The sequence below is a fragment of the Haemaphysalis longicornis genome, unplaced genomic scaffold (genome assembly GCF_048455015.1).
Source record: "Haemaphysalis longicornis isolate Haplotype H1 unplaced genomic scaffold, Haemaphysalis longicornis Haplotype H1 scaffold_3, whole genome shotgun sequence".
NCBI lineage: Eukaryota > Metazoa > Arthropoda > Arachnida > Ixodida > Ixodidae > Haemaphysalis > Haemaphysalis longicornis.
In genome coordinates this window covers 222,754,035-222,775,086 of record NW_027526335.1, presented here as the reverse complement: position 1 = coordinate 222,775,086, position 21,052 = coordinate 222,754,035, and the positions used below count along the sequence as shown (strand labels likewise).

Genomic DNA, 21,052 nt, shown 5'->3' with positions numbered 1-21,052 from the left:
TTCCTTTTCATGGTAGCGGATAAAGACAGCATGCGCATTGTTAAGCTGGAATTCACAGTGGAGTAAAGGAAATGGTAGTCACATCCATTCCATTATACGGAACTTTGGAATATGGTGCGGTTCCTTTTAGCTTGTGCCTGGAGTTTAGAACGCTGCTTAGCCAGCGCAAAAGATTAGTCGACGTTTTCAATAAATATGCGTGCAAGCCGGAACTTACCAGAAGTAAGCCCTGTGCGTAACCATTTTCGTGCCCTTTCTACCTTTCTTGCAGTGCTCAAGCACTAAGACGGCCAGGCACAACTGTTCACGTACTCTGAAGCCACTGAACCTGCTACGGGGCGAAGCTAACACAGGATAATGAGCGATAATGAGCTCAGGATAATGAACACAGGATGAACACAGGATAATGAGCTAACACAGGAGATTACAGTGGCAGAGTATGCATGACGCCACCATGCGCCGGCCCTGCGCAGTGGGGGAGCTCAGTGTAGTTTCGTGCGTGACTCGGCGCAAGTATGTACGGCGTGAGCACGGTCCCGGCAACACAGCGAAAGCAGGTAGAGGTACTTTACCATGCACACAGATGCTCATACATTTGCACAAAAAGCAAGATCCCTTTGGTCCCGCTTAGTGGCAACCATGAACCAAATGATGCGTGGTGGCGCTAGAACGTATTTGGATCAGGCGACCGTCTAGCGTTTGTTCTCAATTACTCAGGGCGACGTAAAACAAAATTTTTACGTTCTTCGTGCGAATGCGCCCGCCAAAAGGACGTATTGAAGGGACGCAGGCACAACGCTGACCAACAGCCCAAGTTTTGTTTGCAAGATGTGAGCATATGTACCATAAAAACAAACATGACAAGCACACTTGAAGTGCCTAATCTCTCACTGACGGCTAGCCAGATATTGTAATTCCCTCTCTGGTAGCGCTGCAGGAGGCTTGCTAATGCAGTAGTCTTGAGCCAATGAATTTACAAAGCGTCGATTATTTGCCTGGTGGTGTTGTCACGACCATTGCCTATAACGCTTTACTGATCATACAGTGGTTTGCAACCGCACTGCTTATAATGATAGGCAAGGCGCCCTGCCATCAAGAGCTCCTCGACATTGTGGTCCGATAAGGAATTTGACATCTAACTGGCCTTCACTGAGAGAAGACAGGAACTTCAAGTGTTCTTAGTGCAGTGTTTGACGGAATACCGTCAGAAATTTGCAATGTTTTTTTTTTGGTGGTACCTTTTCCAAAAAAAAACCTTCAGTTGTTCGCGCTGTGTCCTCTTATCTTATTACGTCCTGTTGCTGTGAGCTGTGCTTGAATAATGTCTAAATACCAGCTTGTCCACCAGTCAACACTCGTCAAAGTTTTTACCTTTAGTTTCTTCGGAAATAGGCAAGTCCAACCTGTGATCTGTTAACCTTGGGGCCTCTTATATAATTGTCCCAATGCAAATATACTTTTGTAGTTTTCTGAATCTGAATGTGAAAAAAAAGAATTTTTAAAGCGGGGTTATATATCTCAAAAGGGAAAATTTCTTTCTCTATCTGAAAATGCAAAAGCAGTTAGAAGCATCGTAGGTACCCGCCGCGTTGGTTCAGTGGTTAAGGCGTTGTTCTGCTGAGCGTGAGGGCGCGGGCACAATACCGGCTGCGGCGGCCAATATAAGACGAATCCCAACGTCCGCATGCTACAGTGGTAGCGAAAACCCATTGCATAGACGGCAACGTACCCAAACATTCCCATGGCGCCTGTGTAGTGTACATCACCCAGTGCACGACGACACCCGCTTGCGTTGTCGTGAAATAAGTATGGAAGGTGAATAGTCACCTGAAACGTCCAAAGAAGCTACTCCACGTGCCACGACCACACCTGCGACACATAACTACCTGGTAGAATGGGCGAAAAACAAATTTTCCTGATTCTGTAATGACATCTGTGCTTAGGACATACCCACATACCGCGACTGCGAGGTATTTATTAGGAGCCGGTCATAACGGCATAGCAATACCTAGCATGGTGGAGAAAAGGCTAATTTGGTGAGAGACATAAAGTTTCCGCGTGATGTTCTGTTGGCGCATGGAGAGCTGGAGAAACAGCTAGAGGCATCAGGAAACGGCCACCCGTGATATTGTTGTGCCAACAGATGTCCAGGTCGTTGTATCGTCCAAGAGCTAGAGTGAATGGATGACAAAAAGCTGCATACCGTCCACGACGCACCAGGACACCAGGACTTCCATCCAGGCGTGTCGTTGCTCTGAAGAGTTCTCACTGGAGGCGTCCGTCCACTTCTTGATCGTCAGTTGTTGCATGCTGTAGGCAAAAGCAGAGCCAAGGAACACGAGCACCCCCACTAGCGCTGGCCACCCCGACAGTTGCAGCAGGTGTCGCAGCAACTTCCACGCCGTCTGCGGACGAAACATGGGAAAAGAGAGTTTATTTACACTCGAGAATGCGCGCCTAATTCAGAAAAGCTGGAAGCAGGGCAGTGTGGAAGGCGAAAGAGAAACTATTCATTCTCATACAACTTGAGCACCATCGGTTGAAACACGCCGCATTTTTGTTCTGCAGGTACAGCACGATTCAACATGGTTCATTTTTATGTTTGTCTTTATCTCGACTGTTTTTGACACTGTTTTCGGGAAGTCTTTTATCTCGTATTGTAAAAACCATTCCAAATAAAACAATAAAAATAAAACTCCAATATAAAGCCACTCCAAGTAACACTCTAAATAAAATGAACGCTCGTATTTTCGGTTATGTACTCTTATTATGTGTCAAATATGTCTTAGGTTACGTTCGCCCTTAATAATGTATGCATGTATAGGCCGTGGCAGTAGTTCCTTCGCAGCGAAGTCAATAGATGCAGGGCCATTTTGTAAGGGTGAGAGACAAGTAGTTCAACCCAGCGACAGACAGATCGACAGACAAAAATTTTCGTGTTCAGTAAGCCAAAGAAAGGCTATAAAACTTTAGAGCGTCGTGGGCCTCACTTTTAAGTAGGGACGTAGCGCTTGCACCTGAAGTACAGGCTGGGGTGCAATTTAAAATTATGGGTGAGAAATAAATGCCAGAACGATAACCTCAAAATATTTTACAACTGAACATTGGGTCATTTGTCAAAAGTTGCTTTGTGTTGTAATTTTTCAGAAGCGTGTGGTAAAATTTGAAATGTATTTTTGAATCATAAGACAAGTTGGAAACTAAGACAGGAGTCAACTATAATTGCCCTCCACATTTGGCACGCACTGTTTTTTTGTGTATCCCTAAGAAGGTGCGTTTGCATTGAGTTTTCGGAAACCCGTCTGTTCGTGATGAAACATGCTGCAGTAAAAACGAAGGACACTGAATAAAACAAACCGCTAAAACGTGAATCAAGACACGTTTCGGCTTTGCCACGGAAGACTTGTTGACAATGCAGTGAGGGAGATTTCATGGACACATGAAGACGTGAAGTAGACAGGGCGTGTAAGAGGGGAAAGGGTTCCCTTATTTATAGTAAGCGTGAGACGCCTTTTCTGTATCTCCAATGACTCCTGACCTCCGCAGCAAAACCGAAACGTGGGGGTAAGGCAAAAATGAGACGAACCATAATTAAAAATGGTGAGCGATCTATTTACACTGTTTACATGGCGGCAATAAACGATCCCGTGCCGACTGCATGCACAATGGTCCAGGGAACAGCGGTATTGGCCTCGAGGACATACCATGGCGCCACCTACGAGTGACGTCAATTTAATAAGCCGGGTCGTGTTGCGTCTGCTACAAAACATTTCCTGTGCGTATGCGGAAGCGTGTTTTTTATTGCGGCCAGCGTCCCCCCCCCCCCCTCCTTGTAGATTTGATGCACATTACCGTAAAAAAGTTGTTTGCGGGCGAATAATCCGGGCAAGCAATCAGCGACTCGCTTATTCCCGACGAAACCACCGCGTTACGTTTATAGCGAATTGCAATATGCACCGCGATTAGTTCGATATATCCAATAGTTCGATATAGCCGAACCCGCCTATAACGAACTTATCGTTCCAAGTTCGCAATCCGCGTGAGCCCCCCTCCTCCTCCTCAACTCCACCATCCCCGCATGCAAACACGAACACAGTAAAGTAGCCGTTACCATACCAAAATAATCCATTTATTGCAAGTATTAAAGCTACTTTCCGCCTAAACTGCCTACTTTGCAAAGAAAAAAGCGGTGATTTTTGTTTCCACTTTCGTTTTGGCGGCTTCAACAACCATAGCATTCTCTACACGAAACATTATTTGTACCAGTTCGAGTCCGCGTCCTCCAAAATCTAAGAAGCATTGGCGGAGCACATTGACTATAAGCGTCGGACGGCTTTCACTCGCCACATCATCGGGAATGTGGGGGAGCTCTTCCCACAGTTCACCGATGCTGCTGTCTTGGTCCGGGCTCGCTGACTGCGCGGGTTCCGTCATGAGTCCCGCGCGTCGGAAACAGTTACGGGAAGTGTCGGGCGTCATGTCGCTCCGTGCGAGGCGCAATGTGTAAGTCGCAACTCTTGCTCCGTGGTCGCGGCCAATCTACATCTCAATCCCCGCTCCGGGACCATGCATTTCGGCGGACATTTAGGCGCGCAGAGTTCGATATATCGGATGTGGACTTCGTTATAAGGAATATGTTTCCCGTGAATTTGAGTGACTGAATTATTTTTGTTCGATATATAGCATAATTCGCTCTATCCGGGTTCGTTATAGCCGGGTTTGACTGTAGTTGCTACTATCGCGACCCACACATCTCGCACGCAGCCAGCTAACGCCAAGGACGGTGCAACTTATGCCAAGAAAAGTACGCAGTAAAGTCATTATAAAAAACCAGTGACGGGACATCTACGAGACTGTGTGTGCAACGAAACAACTTGTAACAGTGACGGAAACGTGTCGCTCACTTGTGATCTCACCGCGCGTACTGCTCGCATTGCGCGGTAAATGAATGACTGCGCGAGAACGGTGATTGGATTGCTTCGCCGCACATGCTTAAAAGTGTTGTTATGGTCTTCAGTTCGGCTTAATCAGTGCCTATTTTCCCTACAATGTTGTTATAGTTATGCCCGGATTTGGTTAAAGATCACTGCCGGAGCCTATTCTACACGGCTTATATGTTTACTTTTCGCGACAACTTGTCAATGTATAAACGGTATGAATGCGAGTTTTTAACGCTTAGAGCGGGTTCGGCCATGTTTAGTTTTTGTTAGGGCCTCGCGTGGGAATTTATAATTGCAACGTGGGCTTTTGTCTGTTTACAGTGAGCCGGCATTTACCAAGCATCAATTTCGAAACTCGAGACTGCTCACAGAAGGTGAGGCTGTATACGAGGCGAAACACGTCGTTAATGTTTTCGGGTAATGGGGAGTTTTAGCATAAAAGGACCGAGCGTCGGGGCCCCCAAGAAGTTACGGGAACCGAAACGAACTCGCGCGCACGCGACGGGAAGGTCTTCTCCTACAGCTCGCAGCCGGCTTCGGATGCAAGTAATAGAATGTTGGGAACTTTAGGCTTGGTGTCGCGGCAGATATTTCATCGCCGCTATCGTTACAGTTGCGAATGACAGTCCCTAACACAGCTTTTCACAGCACTGTCACCCCCCTTCTAGTATGTGGAACTCTGTAACCGCGGTGATTACCGTTTAAGCGATCGATGATCAAGATGCCTGCCACGGCCTCGGCCGATACTTGCGCGCAGGTATTGCCACCCTTCGGGCACTCGCCACACCGCGCGTGAACGGTGTGGCGACACCAACCTACGCGGCCGATCGGCTTTAACCACCGGATATATTTGAGCATAGCTTTAGAAACCACAGCTGATGACACTACCTAGCACAAGTTTTCTTCTCACTAACATCCGCTTTCACCAACATGGAACTTGTTTTCGACGACTTGTGTGATTTCAAAAAGCGGTGATAAGTTGTTGCTGCCGCGACCGGCGTCGGTTTGAGCCGCACTGTCGGCTTTGCGGGCAGGCGGGCCGGATGCGTGTGCTTCTGCGAGCAGTAAACGATTCATGATTTCCTGCTTTCTACAATTCTTGTAAATAAGGGAAATCTAGAAACCTAACTCGGCGATCATCCTAGCCCACATTGTTGATCGGGGAAACAAGCCGCTGCTTACGCTTCGGTCACATACGTCATATACCACTACGCTCATATTATTTGCGGATAATGTACCACAGTTTATGCGGTTCTCAGTGCGCTTGACGCACTGAGAATTAACTCCAAACGACGAAAATGTATGCGAAGATACTTTTAGAACGCGCTTCCTCAGCGAAGTGTCACTCCCTGCAAACCAACTACGCCGCAAGATAGGAACGGTGATCCTACAAGTGACGTCAAAACGATTGCAGCGCCGGCCTCTCCAGTGGTGGGCCTCTCGGCCAATGTTTCTGCGTCCGTCTTCTTTGTCTTCTCGTGACAATATTACCAGTTTCTTTTGGTTGGTGTCTGTAGTTATGTCAGCGCGTTTCGTGTGTGTGCCCGAGTAGCAGCCCTCGGTGTTCTTCTGTTCAGGTTCAGGATGAGGTTCTTGTCTACTAACATACAGCCAACGTACAGCGAAAGTTTATGGACCACGAAAATGGCATTTCTAGGTTATTTCTCTACCGGGAGCAGCCCACAACCTCTGGTATGCATGTGAGATCTTGCAGAATGTTTCAAGTATTGCAAGAATACCGCTCTTCATACTCCGGCAGAGAAATAACCCAAAATTGCTGTTTTTGTGGTCCACAAACGTTTGCTTTTTGTGGAACATGCTATTAGAGAAGGCAGGATTTGGTAGTACTTACTCCTGCTGCTAATAGTGAAAATGAAAACGTTTGTTCTCGTTTCAATGTTTACCCGAAAATTTACCTGAAATAAATTGTTCAGATAACAAGCTAACATGTCGGTACAATACGGAGCTTTTTCTCATGTAGTTATTACAAGGGCTCGGCGCTAAATTGAGGTGAAAATTTGGGCAAAAAGTTAATTTGACATCTTTTGCAATGATTTGCTAAAACTACTTTGAAACAATCGTAAAATATTTTTCTATGACCTATCGCAATAGGTAAAACAAAATAAATGTGGCTGACGTGTTACTGCACTGTGTGGGAAAAATCGAAAGTGCACTAGTTTTTCGTATTTAATTATAACGCTAATAAAAGCATAAGGTTGATGCATTGCTCTGATTATAATGTCACATGAAGCAAGGCGGTTGGAGGAATATTCTGCAAAATGTTTTGTCACCATACCTAGTTTCACTGTTGATATTGTCACGGGCTCGTTCCCTACAGACGATGCTTTCAATCTACTCATGTGTACTGGACTTGGTACTGAAGGAATTTCGCGCCGATTTGAGAAAGCGAAATGCCGCCGTATAGCGTAGCAGCCACCGATTGCCTCTAACCGCAGCCACCTCATCGTGTGCGTACCTCACAACGCCTCGCAGTTCACCGACGGCACCAGGCCCGATGCCACATTCTGACACTTTGACCACGATCGTGCGCCGATAAATGGAGCCCATGGCCCCGGCTCCTGTACACCACCATTGGCACGACCACACCCTGCCGACTATATCGCTTATACAGGCCGTGGTCCGTGAGGAATCCGCTAACCTTGGCATCCACCCTGCGTGCGCTACGCCTTGTCCGGACGTCCGCCAGAACCTTCCGCGTTCAATTGCCAGGAATAGCTTCCCATGGCGTTATGACGCACCACCTCGTTACCGTCGCCGGAACCCCGCGGAATGGAGAACCCGTGACGACAGTCCTATCTGCTTCGAGTGCTCTCGCGTTGGTCACGACGCCCGTTATTAGAGAGTTTTAGCAGAGCGGGCCAGCGGCCAGCGGAACGGAGCGGAAGAGCGCAGCGCCAGCGGAACGACGCGCGAAAAAAAAGAGTTTTAGCTGAGCGATCGGCTGCCGCCTCCAGCGAAGCGTTGTACTGCGCCATCTGTCCGTTAAAAATTGAACTAGTCTGATAGGAATATTGAACTCCGCGGAGTGTCAATTCTCGGCCCACCGCCCGATTCACCGTGGCGACGACGCGAACCCATTTGTGGTCGTCGCCAAAAGGCCTCGTCGCGGCCGCCTCCCGCAAAATGCACAGGTCTTCGTACGCCGTGAAGCACTGCGGGGCTTCTTGACTTGCCGCATTTCGGTTGCGTCCGTGCGCGATGACGACGCACATCCGCTCGCGCTACAGGCAGCCATTTTGAATGCCGACGCTCGCTCGCCGGGCCGCTGGCATAGAGTTTCATACTAATATACACTAGAGGGGACACTGGCGCTAGTGTCTATGCGAGCCGTTGATCGTCTGCTTCAACCCCCATGAGGGCGGCCATGCCAGATAGACGTGTGATTTTCGAACTTGGCTTGACTATGCCAACATCTTGACTTGACTCGAAATATATTTTTTAAATTGAAAAGCTACAACTAATGTTTATTACAGTATAAATTATTAGTCACATAAACAACTTGTACTATACTTTAAGTTTTAATTAAGGTTTAGAAGTACTCTTTTATAAGAGGGGAAGTGATTTGTGAACGGCATACGCGGCTGAGTTTAGCGGAGCCGGTGATTCGGCGGCGAAGCGTATTTTTTTTTCGTTTTTTTTTTCTTGCGAGTCGGCGGTGGTATGTGTCTGCTGAAGGGCCGCTGTACAGTGTTAAATTTCGTTCTGGAAGACTACGAGTAGCGACGCGTCATATAACCCCAAGTAAGTATACACGGTTGTTGTTCATTTCCACTCATAAGTGTAACTGTTGTCGCCTTACCCGACGTGCGGTCGGCATGCTGACAAAATCCTGAAAGGACGCTGAGTAACAGCTGATCGTTTGCTTTGGTGCCTAAGCCATAACGGCCAACTCGACCACGGAACTCGACCATATCACCTCTGTTCGTCGCTAACACTCAGACGATGTTTTATTGACCGGATGGTTAATCGGGTTCTTTCTTTGTTGTACTATTCGTGTATTCTTGATGTCTTGACGCACTGTAGAGCTGTTTCTGTGAGCAAATGTTAATTTTATATGTTGAGAGCGACAAACGTAGGAAACAGGGTATCTTATCAGGCCACACAGCAAAAAATTATCGTACTTCATTCGTGTTAACCTTCCAAAAGACGGCCTCGTCTTGATAAGAGCGGCAGGCATGCAGGGCGTTCTGGAGCAGTAGGCTGCATTTTACGGGAGTTCCTAATTTTGTGAAAATTCCCGTGTAGAATGTTTCTATTAGATGACCAATAACGCGCACTGATATATCTAAGCACTGTGTGTGTACATTACACGCCCACAAGTACCAATCATCACCTGTCTAACCGAGGTCTCACGCCCAGATATAACCAGGTACGCGTGTGAAATTGAAGGCTCTCTATTTTTTCCAGTGCCTCTATACAAGCGTGCCGAAGCGCAGGAACAGTTTGAAATTACGTGCGAAGGTGTCAAACAGCGTAAATGTTGCTGATCAGACGGTGCTTGCCTAAATAGCAACTAAATAGTGCCTCTGGGGTACCATTTCCATAATACACAAGCTGCCTTCATGCATTCGTTGTTCCGTAGCTGTTCCACAATAAGTTCAAAACATTTACTCATTTTGTGTGGTTGTTCAGTCTTGAATAATCCAACTGCTAAAGTCATGTCTTGTTAAAGCACGACCTCTGAATACATTGTTGGCGTCCTGTGAGTTCATTGTATGTGCCTTCTCTTTGGTTTAAGTAATGACTTCAGTGTCAACACGGCAGCGCGCAGCTGATCGTAACTGTGTGTTTTTATGAGAAAACCAGAGTCATTGAATATGTTATGTTGCTGAAACCCTTTTTGTAAATAAGCATGCTAGTGTGCTGGATTTTAAGAGTACATACTTGTGCTCTAAATATCTGTAAAAAAGCCTTGCAAAACCTTCAGTGATGCCATCCATTTCGATACAGGTCCCAGCTGTGTCAGCAGTGCAAGGAGCAGACCAGCAGGCAACACAAGAAGCTGCACCAGGCATGCAACCAGTTTCCAAGTCAGGATTATTGGATGGGTCATCAGCAGCGCAAGACAAGGCAGGCATGCCGCCAAGCTGCCAAAAACACAAAAATTCTAGCAAGGGCCTTCGTTGAAAAAGCAAAAGGGCTTGGGGAGAGGTTGATTGCAGCCTACGATATGTAAATAGTAAAAACAAACCTGTACCTTCAGCTGCACAATAAAGAGAAAAACAAGTGGTGAGGAAAGTGCCTTGTAGTGCATGGAAGATGTTCTTTGAATCTTGTTTGTTAGGCACTCAAGATTCGAACAATTTTTCTCGGGTGCAAGAAAATTAGTTGTTCGAAACCATCCATTGTATGCATAAATGTGACTTATAGCAGTGGCCTCATTTGCGATAGCCTTGGCACAGCATGAAACCAACTTCATTTAACTACTATGAGCAGCCATTTGAAGACTTGTGTACGTGCTTATTGAACTGAAAGAATGAAATGGAAGTATTCTGCGTGGTATTTTAGCCCACTGTGTTCCAAAGTGGTATTCACTTGAGGGACCCTGCTGAGGAGGACTGTGTGTGGTGCCAATGACTGTGAGAGAGCTGGCACGTCCTCACTGCCCATGTAAATCTCTATTGAAGCCAGGTTCTATTGTGCACCTTCCACAAACGTTTTGTGGCGCCGCCACCTCCTCCAGCAACATATTCATGAAGGTGTGACGTAGGGGATCAGCTTTCACCACGTGAATGTCAGTTAAAACTTACATTATACGTTGTGGCTGCAGTGTTTTGTTTATGCACCATTGATGTCTGCCCAAACAATGGATTGAAAAATGTTAAGCTGCCCTTTCCCATCTTGCACTGTCAGTATGGCTCAAAAGGTTCTGATCAGTGGGGTAGAAGGCTGCCTCACCTACTTCTGGCTGTTATCAAGTTGCAGATTGTATCCACCCACTGCTGTTCACTGTGGCTGTATATTGTCATGCCGAGTGTACGCTGTTTTAAGACCCTTGTTTTTTTCGTTGATCAGATTGTTGCCCTGCTTCTACTGTGCTGGCAGATGCTGATCGAAACACTTCTGCTCTACAGCTATAAGCTTTTCTAGGGTTCCTTTCATGCAATCTTTTTACCGTAACCTAACGTCGCATTTGTTCGCCACTTACAGTAACCATTTTGTTGATTCCTGCATAAAGCAGCCTGCGTACATCAGTATGCTGGTTGCGAAAATGGCAATGCTGGTAGGTAGCTACAAACTAAATCCTGGTACCAATATGTTCACAGTGGCTCTTGGATGGGACAATAAATAGATTGATGCGACATGCTTACGCCTTCACTCATTTTCGCTGCAAAGTTTGCATGTTTGCTGTTTACCAGCCTTCAAAAGTTCAAAACAACTTCCTCAAGGTAAGCTTGCACTCTTGCTTTTGATGTATTAAGCAATGCTGTGCTTTTTTTATTAGTGTTACAGAGTATGACTGTGGTGAAGGCTTTTTTATAAATGAGTGAAACGGAATTCTGCACTTTGCTGTTGGCACAATAAATTCACACAGTACTCGCCTAGTGCAGTCGCCAACTTTTTCTCTGTGCTCAATATGCCTGTCTCCAGGCGCTGAGTCAGGGTTCCACTAACGCAAACAGTTGCTACAGCAACACCTGCCACTGGATGGGGAACACTGTGACCAATGTAGACTCACAGCGACTTCATTGAATAGCAAGCATGCATGCCGGTGATCGCCTCATGGCTTCACCAGTACATAGCTATGTAAGCCATAGTTTATGGCCCAAAAGTACTGGTAGGCCCCAGGCAATCATTTGGCCACGTTCTGTTGCAATAGGTAAAGCCATTCTACCGTTTCAGAGGTACATTTTCTTCCCCTGTCATATACAGAGTATTCATTTCATTACATTGTTTTTACCTTCAGCTTCAAACACCCCATATGCGTCCATGGTTGCGGGCGGTCACAGCGATTGCGCGTGAGCCTTGGTTACACCGGTGAATACACGCAGCTGATTAGTAACGGAAAGGGACTGTGTCGGCTGTATTGTGCTTGCGGGAACAGCCTAGCAGACGACGGTTGCACTGGCGGAATCGTCCTATGCAAGCGGTATACCCTCACTTGTTTCGCCGCTTTCTCCCACGATAAGGTGCCGACCCACCCGCTGGTGGACGCTCCCGCAACATTAAAAAAAAAATCACCGGCTGGGCACACATACTTACTGCTGATAAAAGATTTTTATTTGTCTTCGGCGCTACCGTGGTCGTGTTATAATCGCAAGCGTAGTCATGAACGTGACTAGGATGGAGCGCACCACCCGGCGCGGAGTGCTTCCCGTATCCATTCATTCCAGCCGTGCAGTATTTGCGCACTGCAGCCGCTGGAATCGAACGCCAACAGCAATTCTGCCCCGGAATGACCCACCCACGCTTTCGACGCCGAAACCGAAACTGACGGAGCGGAAAAGTACGAAGCCTAGTACATATAACAATCGTCAAGCCTCAAGTTAAGCCAAGTTCGAAAATCACGAGTCTACGTCACACAATCAGCTCCATGGGGGTTGAACGATTGCAGCGCCAGTGTCCCCTCTAGTTTCATTAGTATGAAACTCTATGGCCGCTGGCGCGCTGCGCTGGGATGACCGAACGAGCGGGCGAGCTCGCAGCGTCGTAAAGCCGCTGGCCGCATCAGCGTACTGACGCATGCGCAGTGGCGCCTCCGCTCGTCCGCTCCGTTCCGCTGCCCGCTGGCCCGCTCTGCTAAAACTCTCTATTCCCGACAACGCTGGATATCCCCGCCACAGTCCAGGTTTTCGGCCACCGCCTACTTAGACGATCGGCCCCATCAATTCCCTCCTTTTACTCAACCCCAATATGTTCCCAGAATCTCCGGCAGCAACCGCTCTTGCCGCTCCCCTTCCCCACAACTTCGCCAATTCCGTTCGCCGCAGCCTCGCCGCCCTTCGCCGCCGACTTCTTCCGCACGTACCTCTCCCGGAAAGTAGCCAGTTCAGCTCCCGGAGGTGATGCTGCACGTACGACCCGGCCTGATAATACTCTGTTCACTAAGACAACGAGACGCAATTTGCTTGACGTTGATGTTTACGGTGTTCGTGTGATCGCTCTAATAGATACCGGTGCCAATATCTCCATCATGAGCTCCTACCTTCGCCGCTGCCTCCGTAAGCTCCTGATGCCTGCCCCATCTCCTGTCGTCAGAGTGGCCGACGGACGGCTGTACGTCCACCGTTGAAGGACTCGCATCACTCGGATTGGTGTTGGTTACCACCAAAATCCTGTCGTGTTCACCGTCTTCGATGCATGCCCCCATGACTTCATTCTCGGGCTTGACTTTCTAACCGACAACGCCGCGCATAATTTGCTGTGCCACCATACTTTGTCTTTACCTTCCGGCCGATCCTGTTGCCGAAACCAAGCTCGACAACACCTCTGCTCCACAGAACATGTCTGCTTGCTTCCTAACACGATGGCCTACGTCCCTTTGTCACCTTGGCTATCAGTTCCGGACGACGACTACATCGGTTCACCTCGTTTTCACATCGTTTCCGACACCACGTGGCTCTTACTTACACTGTCGTCACCCTCGCCAGCAACCAAATAAACCTGCCATTCCTTAATTTCGGTTGTTCGGCCCAAGTTCTCTATGACCGGAGGTCGTTGATCACGCTTTTTCCCGTGGACGAATGCCAAATTTCTGCCGTGTCCACTGACGACTGCATGGTTGCACCGAACGATTTCAAGGATCGTTGGACAACCCCTGGTGACAGCACAAAAATGATAGAGTCGGACCTTCCTTCATCTGAAGCTCCCGAGTTACATCGCCTGGTTTCGTCATACAGAGACATTCCTGATTTGGACGATCACCCTTTGAGACAGACCGCTGATAACCCACTGCATAAACACCGCGAATGCGAGCCCCATCTGTAGGCGACCATACCGGGTCTCGAATGGCGAACGCAAAATCATTCAAGATGAGGTCGATAAAATGCTAAAGAAGATTGTAATTGAGCCTTCTTCCAGTTCATGGGCGTCACCAGTCGTTTTGGTGAAAAAGAAAGACGGGTCGTGGTGTTTCTGCATTTATTGCCGGCACTTAAACAAAGTCACCAAAAAGGGCGTTCATCCGCTTCCTCAGATGACGGCCTAGATTGCCTCCATGCTGAATCGTACATTTCTTCTATTGACCTTCGGTCTGGGTATTGGAAAATTGCTGTTGATGCCCAGGACCGCGAAAACATCGCATTTGTGACGCCCGACGGGCTGTATACCAATTCAAGGAACATGCCGTTTGGTCTCTGCAACGCGCCGGCTACCATCGAAAGAATGATCGACTTCCTCTTACGTGGCTTGAAGTGGTTGACCTGCATCTGCTTGGATGACGTCATCGTTTTGAAACTCATCTCCATCGTCTTGCAGACATCCTCGAGGTTTTCCGTCGTCAGCGCCGGTCTCCAGCTCAACTGCTCAAAATGCCATTTCGGTGGCCGGCTACTTAAGATCCTTAGCCACGTAGCCGATGCTGCTGGTGTGCGACCTGATCCCGAAAAGTTTGCAATACCGCGTTCGGCAAAGGACGTTCGCAGCTTGGTTTCGCTATTACTTTCGCTGTTTTATCGAGAATTTTGCTGAGATCGCACGGCCATTGACAGATCTCCTTAAGGCCGATACCTCATTCTCCTGGGGCTATGCGCAGAGCGCAGCGTTTGCTGCTCTCGTTGACTGCCTGACTCGTTGCCAAGTTTTGGCCCATTTTGATCCGTTGGCTCCCACAGAAGTTCGCACGGACGGGAGTGAGCACGGGATAGGGGCAGTATTGCTTCAGAAACTCAGGGATCGCGACAGGGTGATAGCCTACGCCAGCCGGCTTCTGTTCCTTGCTGAACGTAAATATTTCACCACGGAACGTGAATGCCTCGCACTCGTCTGGGCGGTAAGCAAGTTCCGTCCATTTGTACGGTAAATCTTTTGTGGCCATCACCGACCATCATGCCCGATTTTGGCTTTCTTCGCTAAAAGATCGGTCCGGATGACTCGGCCTCTGGGCGTTAAGACTGCAGGAGTCTTCAGGTCTTGTCGCATGCATCGGGACGCCAACTGCTTGTCTCGTCATCTTGTTGATTCGCCTGATCCAACGTGGAATGATGATGACCCCTGCGTATTTGCCATGTCCGACTTGCACGACATAGGCAAGACATAGCCACTACATAGGCACCAACTACTCGACCCATCGCTTCGACAGGTTATAGACCGTCTTAGCGCAGAACCGTCCGACCCACCTCTGCACGCCTTTACACTGTGTAATAGCGTCCTCTTTCACCGCAACTTCTGGGCGGATGAACCTGACGCCCTTCTCACTGTACCTCAGCATTTCCGTCCCGACATCCTCCACCAGCGTTAAGTAGCGCTCGAAACGGGACGACAGCGGAGAAGACACACACGACGGCGCTCGTCCCGTTTCTCGTCCTTCTGTCGTTCCGTTTCAAGCGTTACCTAGCGATCTATCAACACCAACTAGCCCAAATCTGACGTGCCAACTGTTGGCCATTTTGGCGCCACTCGGACCTACGAACGTGTGCGGCGACGCTTTTTGGCCCGGGTTTCACCGGTCTGTGCGAAGGTACGTCACGGCTTGTGACCTTTGCAACGCCACAGGACGCCTCATTCCCTTCCAGCAGGCCCTCTTCAACCGATTGATGTTCCTTCTGAACCATTCTTCCATGTTGGATTGGACCTTCTCGGTCCTTTCCCCTAATTCCGCTCTGATAACAGGTGGATCACCGCTGCCACCGATTACACCACGCGTTACGCCATCACACGTGCCCTTCCCACCAACCTGTGCCACCGAGGTGCGCCACGGACGTCGCCCATTTTCTGCTACACGCAGTCATTCTGTATCACGGTGCTCTTCGTCAGCTGATCACGGAGTGTATTGGGTGCTTCTCATCTCAGGTCGTCGACGACCTTCTTCGGTCCTGCCGCATCAAGCACAACTTCACCACGGCCTATCATCCGCAGACTAATGGGCTCACGGAACGATTTAACAAGACACTCACGGATATGTTCGCTATGTAGGTGTCCACCGACTATCGTGACTGGGACGTTCCTCTTCCTTATGTTACTTTCGTCTACAATTCGTCGCGCCTCGACACTGCCAACTACTCTCCTTCCGTCCTCCTTTTAGGTCGTTACCCTGCCCTGCCATTGGACACCATCTTGCCTGACGATTCGACCACGCCACTAACAGAGTACGCACGTGATCTCATTTCCCAGGCTGATATGGCCGGCGAGATCGCCCGCGCCAAGATAACGGCGTCAGAGGCAAGTCAGAAGCGTCGCTACAACGAGGCCCACTGTGATGTGGGATTCCCACCTGGCTCCCTGGTCCTCCTGTGGGCACCTTCACGTCATCTGAAAAACTGCTGTCCCGCTTCACAGGCCCATACCGAATCATTCGCTTGGTTACTTCTGTGACGTACTAAATTTTTCTAGTCACTCCCTCGCCGTCAACCGCGCAACCAGCCTCTCAACGTGCGCATGTGTCGCACCTGAAGCCTTAATTCTTCCGCGATTAAGTTCAGCCCCCCACTTTTACCGTCTTCAGCACCGGGACGTTGCTTCTATCGGCCGGGGGTCATGTCAACTGAACCAGTGACCAACCCCTCGCTGCGGCTATGCGCCCTCTGGGATAATTGATTGATTGAGACGTTTAACGCGCCGACGCAACGCAGGCGATGAGGCGCGCCATAGTGGAGGGCACCGCATTAATTTTGACCAGCTGGGGATCTGTAACGTGAGCCGAAATCTCGTACACACGGGCGTTTTTGCTTTTCGCCTCCATCAGAAAAGCGGCCACCGCGGCCGGGAATCGAACCTGCGACCTCGTGCTCAGCAGCCCAGCGCCTTAGCCACGGGACCACCACGGCGGGTGCCCTCTGGGATAAGCGGACCTAGAGGCTGGAGGAGGCAGATGAAGACGCTCGCTGATGTTGGTTTGCATGCAGTACTTGGGCATCGCAGCTGCCTTGTCTATCTATCTCCCTTATTATTGTAATTACTATCTGTAAATACATCCCCTTCGTTGCCGCGTCACAATATAAAGATATTGCCTGCAACAACCTTTTGCTTTTTTGCAGAGTTTCAAACAGCGCGCACATGACGTTTTCGAGCAAAATACTTTGTCGGAACTTCACTTATACAATGGCCAACTAGCTGAACTTTTTTGAGGAGAATTGGCGACGGTCGTTTTCTGGGTCCTGGACGTTTCGCGAGGAATGACCCGTTAGCTGGTTTTGCACGTTTAAAGGGCACCAGGTTCTCCCGAGTCGGGGGCCTTCCGACAGCGCCCCTTAACCTGCTCTGCCGTTTCCGTGCTTCCTTCCGCTCAACATTGCGCCATGGCCGTGACCCTTTTTTTCTGTGCGATTGGGGCCTAGCGGCGTGGGCTCCGTGAATTGCACCTTCCCTGAATTTCACCGTCCAAATGCGCGGTGTCTGCCAGATACTCTGCTTCCCCTGACCGCAGGGAAGCAACAGAAACTTCCAATGCTGCTTACTTTCTTCCTCTCCCCAAGTTCTTCTTCGGTGATTCGCCCAACCGTGTCGTTTTGGTCCATTTCGTCATCGCTGGTGCTGCGAACAGAAACAAAAAACATGTATAACTCTGAAATCGAGGCATCCGAGCAACAACTGGCAACCAGAGCTACGATGTATCCCTTATGCAGGGTAACCGGCTACTTTGTGCTGCACAAGTATTTCGTATTGGAAATGGACGGAACACATGTACTGCATCCGCACTTTTTTCCACGACCTGCGACCTGCCCACGCACGCCGATTCTGCTGGCCGAATTTGTTACTGCTTGTTTGTTGTTTGTTTTTCAGCTCTTTCCAATGTCACAGCACCGGCTGGCGTTGCTTTTCATCCTCATTTCCCCGCTATATACGCGTTTGCTCGGCCTGCCATCTTTGATACTTTGTCGTTTTCTAGTCCCGTTGTGCTCAGCCTTTGCCGATTCCCACTCCGGCACGTGCACACTTTCTGTGGGCTCGACGATGCGCTCAAATAAGTGTTTTTGACGCGAAATTAGTCCTTGGCAAGGCTGGCGAAAGCACGCAAACGGCCGGCGTCCAGCGAACGCGCACCCACTCGGATATATCACCCGCAAAAAAGTGTCCACAGCTGCCTCCAATTTGCTAACGCGCTTCATGGCGTTCCACGTGTCCCACGTCTGAACGAATAAACCCCCTTAAAATATTCAGCGCGATTCAACAGAAAAAATTCAATAGAGGAAATTAACAACAAGGACTTTGCGAGCGCTCGTTTATATAGTGCAACAAAAGAAAAACACGGGACTCAACGCGCGGTCGATTCCCATTGCTTACGACACATAGCTCGAGTATACAACAAGAAAAACACTGTGCGTCAGAAAGTTTCCGCGCAGTCTTGGTAGACCTTCAGCTTATGTGCAGGCGGCGTAGCGGTAGCATGAATAGAGATATTTTGAAAAAGTGCCCGCAATGCGTCTGGTACAGGGGTTCTAGGTTGTAGTCGACTTGAGCAGCAGCACGGCCACTGGGCGAGAGCTCGAGTGCGCCCTTCGTCCACGGGCCGCGTCAGAAGGCGCGGCGACAGGCTTAGCCAAAAGTAAGGGTCCCGATCGCTTCGGTACCATGGCTCAAAAAGATATCCTCACCGCTAGCATTTAGCGGGACGGCTCCCATACCCGAGTTTGCCGTTGGTTGGGCTACCCCGGCGGAGTTACCCCGACGAAGGCAGCGCTCCGTTGTGGTGAAAGCGCCAGAGCCGCTTAAAAGGTTGCCGTCGATTAGCGGCCCCTTCGCTGGGAAAACATTATTTCCCGGCAAGAATGAAGCGCTTCCACGCACGGATGGGCCCTGTTGGAGGGTTGATAAAAATCCGAGCCTTCCCTGTTTACTTTTGCACGTGAATAGACGAGCTCCACGTCAAAAGAAACTTCCTAGACCTTAACGGAAAGTCGACAAAGTTTTCGCACGCCTGCATCATCGAAAATGCTATAAAATAAAGAATGCCAGTCACGCAGGCAGTAATGACAGCAGTGTAGTTTACTTGTATACGTTGAATGTTTGCAAAGCAAAGAAACGATTCTATCGATTCGATCAATCGGCATTGATTGGTACGACCGCTACTTTTTATTCGAGGATTCGCCGGCCGCACCGCGAGCGAAGCGAAGCTGCGATTTTGGGGATTCAAATTAGCCCCATCTCACGGAGCGCTCAGTCCCCGCAGTCTCAGTCCTCAGTCTTTTAGCACGCCGGCTCCCATTATCTCCGGCGGCGATGGGCAGGCCGCTATCTATAAAACCGGTCGTGCTTTTTTTAAAACAGGCTCCCTGTCAACGGCGAGGTATTTACCAAACATCATTTTCTTACCTACTGTTGCTGAAAAGTTGGGACGTGGGATTGTCAATGGCTGCCCGCAAAGTCTGAGGCAGTTCTGGGTCTCTCAAAACATCTTGCACTTTGTCGTACGCTCTCATATGCGTGCCGTCAACGACGATCAGTTTGTCCATTTGGTAAAGGTAGTGACCTTGGTTGCAAACCATTATGCGCGTCTGAAATAGAGGTAGTAATGACTTCTGTTCAAAGGATGACGAAGCAAGGAAACGAAAGCCACAATTCAACAACAGATCTTCGCACGCGAAACTGCTATTGGACCAGGTTGTCAAAGCACGCACCCGAGTGGCGCACCTGAATTTTGTCCGCATGTAGCGCAGACCGCAGCCATCCGTTCGCTAACCAACTCCATAGCGTCCCATGCATTTCATAGCGCCGGAACAGACGAAAGAATAACACAAAAGGAAAGATTCACCGCGTTTTTTGCCGCGGCCAGGATCAGAAAAAATAAACGCAAACAGGCACTTGACCCGCAGTGTTCCAACAGTCCATCATTAGAAAAAATACACGAAGATATACTTGGCACGCAGTCACTTCCAATTGGCTTACGAAGCATTCCGTAGCCCGAGTATAATAGAATTGTCTCCAATCCGTTCTGTGAAGGTGGTTGGAAAGCAATGCTCTAAACGGCACCCACAACAATTGCCCAAGGACGACACTTGAAATGACACACGTGGCACCACTACAAAGAGTGAAAACACAGATTCTACCTGTAATTCGCGGGGGCGGCGTCCTGAACGCAGCAGCAGTTTCGGCCACGGCCGGGCTAGAGACGCGGACGCAGCCGCGGTAGCCCGGCCGTGATTTGGGAGAAAGAAAACGGAGAGGAGGGTCTTTGAAGGGGTGAGACAGCCTAACCCCGCCATCCTGATGTGCTAGCTTGGGGCTACACCACCGCGCGACACAAGCGCAGAAACCGAAACAATCCGGCATGTGAGATTAGGGATTTCCATTTATACGGATTTAAACTAAATAGTTTCGTAGGTTTGAGAATTACCAGAAAGCCAACGGAACTTTTATAAACGCTATTGATTAGAACCAGTTGCTCCATTCGTCTTTGTAATACGTGTTAAAAACAACCGAGTTTGTATTCAGCAAATTAGAAAACGCAGTACCATTCGTGACTGGCAGTGCGCAAAAGGTAGCGTTTCTCTAGCGCCCAGTTGTCTGTAAGTGGTCTCTACATTTTGTTTTTCCGCTCTGCAAACCAATCCTTGACGTATCTTTGCCGTACGGATAACTTAATTACGTCGGGTCCGGGTTACCCTGGAGGTGCTGTTGAACAAGTTAATCAAGCCGTGCGGAGGCACCGCGCGATGGACGCGAAGTTGCATCAAAACAGACCCCAAACACCCGTCGCTAAAGCAGACGACAAAGCCGTACCGCGGACGCCGCCGCCGGCGAGCAGGCACTTCCGCGTGGGGGACGCTTGGTAAATTCGCCGCGCCATCTCTAGGGTGCTCCGTGAGGGAAACCCTCCCTCCCCCCACTGCCCCCGCCGCCGTCTCCACCGCGCTGGGAGTTTGTTATCCCGCACCCAACGAAAGAACTGTTGGATGGCAGAACTAGGAAGCTTTGCTTTAAAAAAGAACACAGAAACCGCGCGTGCATAAAAAATCTTGCCCACAATCTTGGTTGGCCTTTAGCTGCTGTGGCGG

At 49.2% G+C, this 21,052-nt stretch overlaps 1 protein-coding gene across 1 annotated transcript in view; it reads right to left on the bottom strand.

Moving 5' to 3' along the window:
• LOC144176002 (ATP-binding cassette sub-family C member 2-like) overlaps window positions 1-21,052 on the bottom strand; it is a 327,158-nt gene that overhangs the window by 87,868 nt on the left and 218,238 nt on the right. Inside the window, exons 16-18 of the mRNA XM_077705088.1 lie at window positions 19,371-19,552; window positions 17,516-17,591; window positions 2,204-2,405 (exon numbers count right to left, since the gene is read on the bottom strand). Coding sequence (XP_077561214.1) covers window positions 2,204-2,405; window positions 17,516-17,591; window positions 19,371-19,552 — 460 coding nt within the window. The remainder of the gene's footprint in view (window positions 1-2,203; window positions 2,406-17,515; window positions 17,592-19,370; window positions 19,553-21,052) is intronic.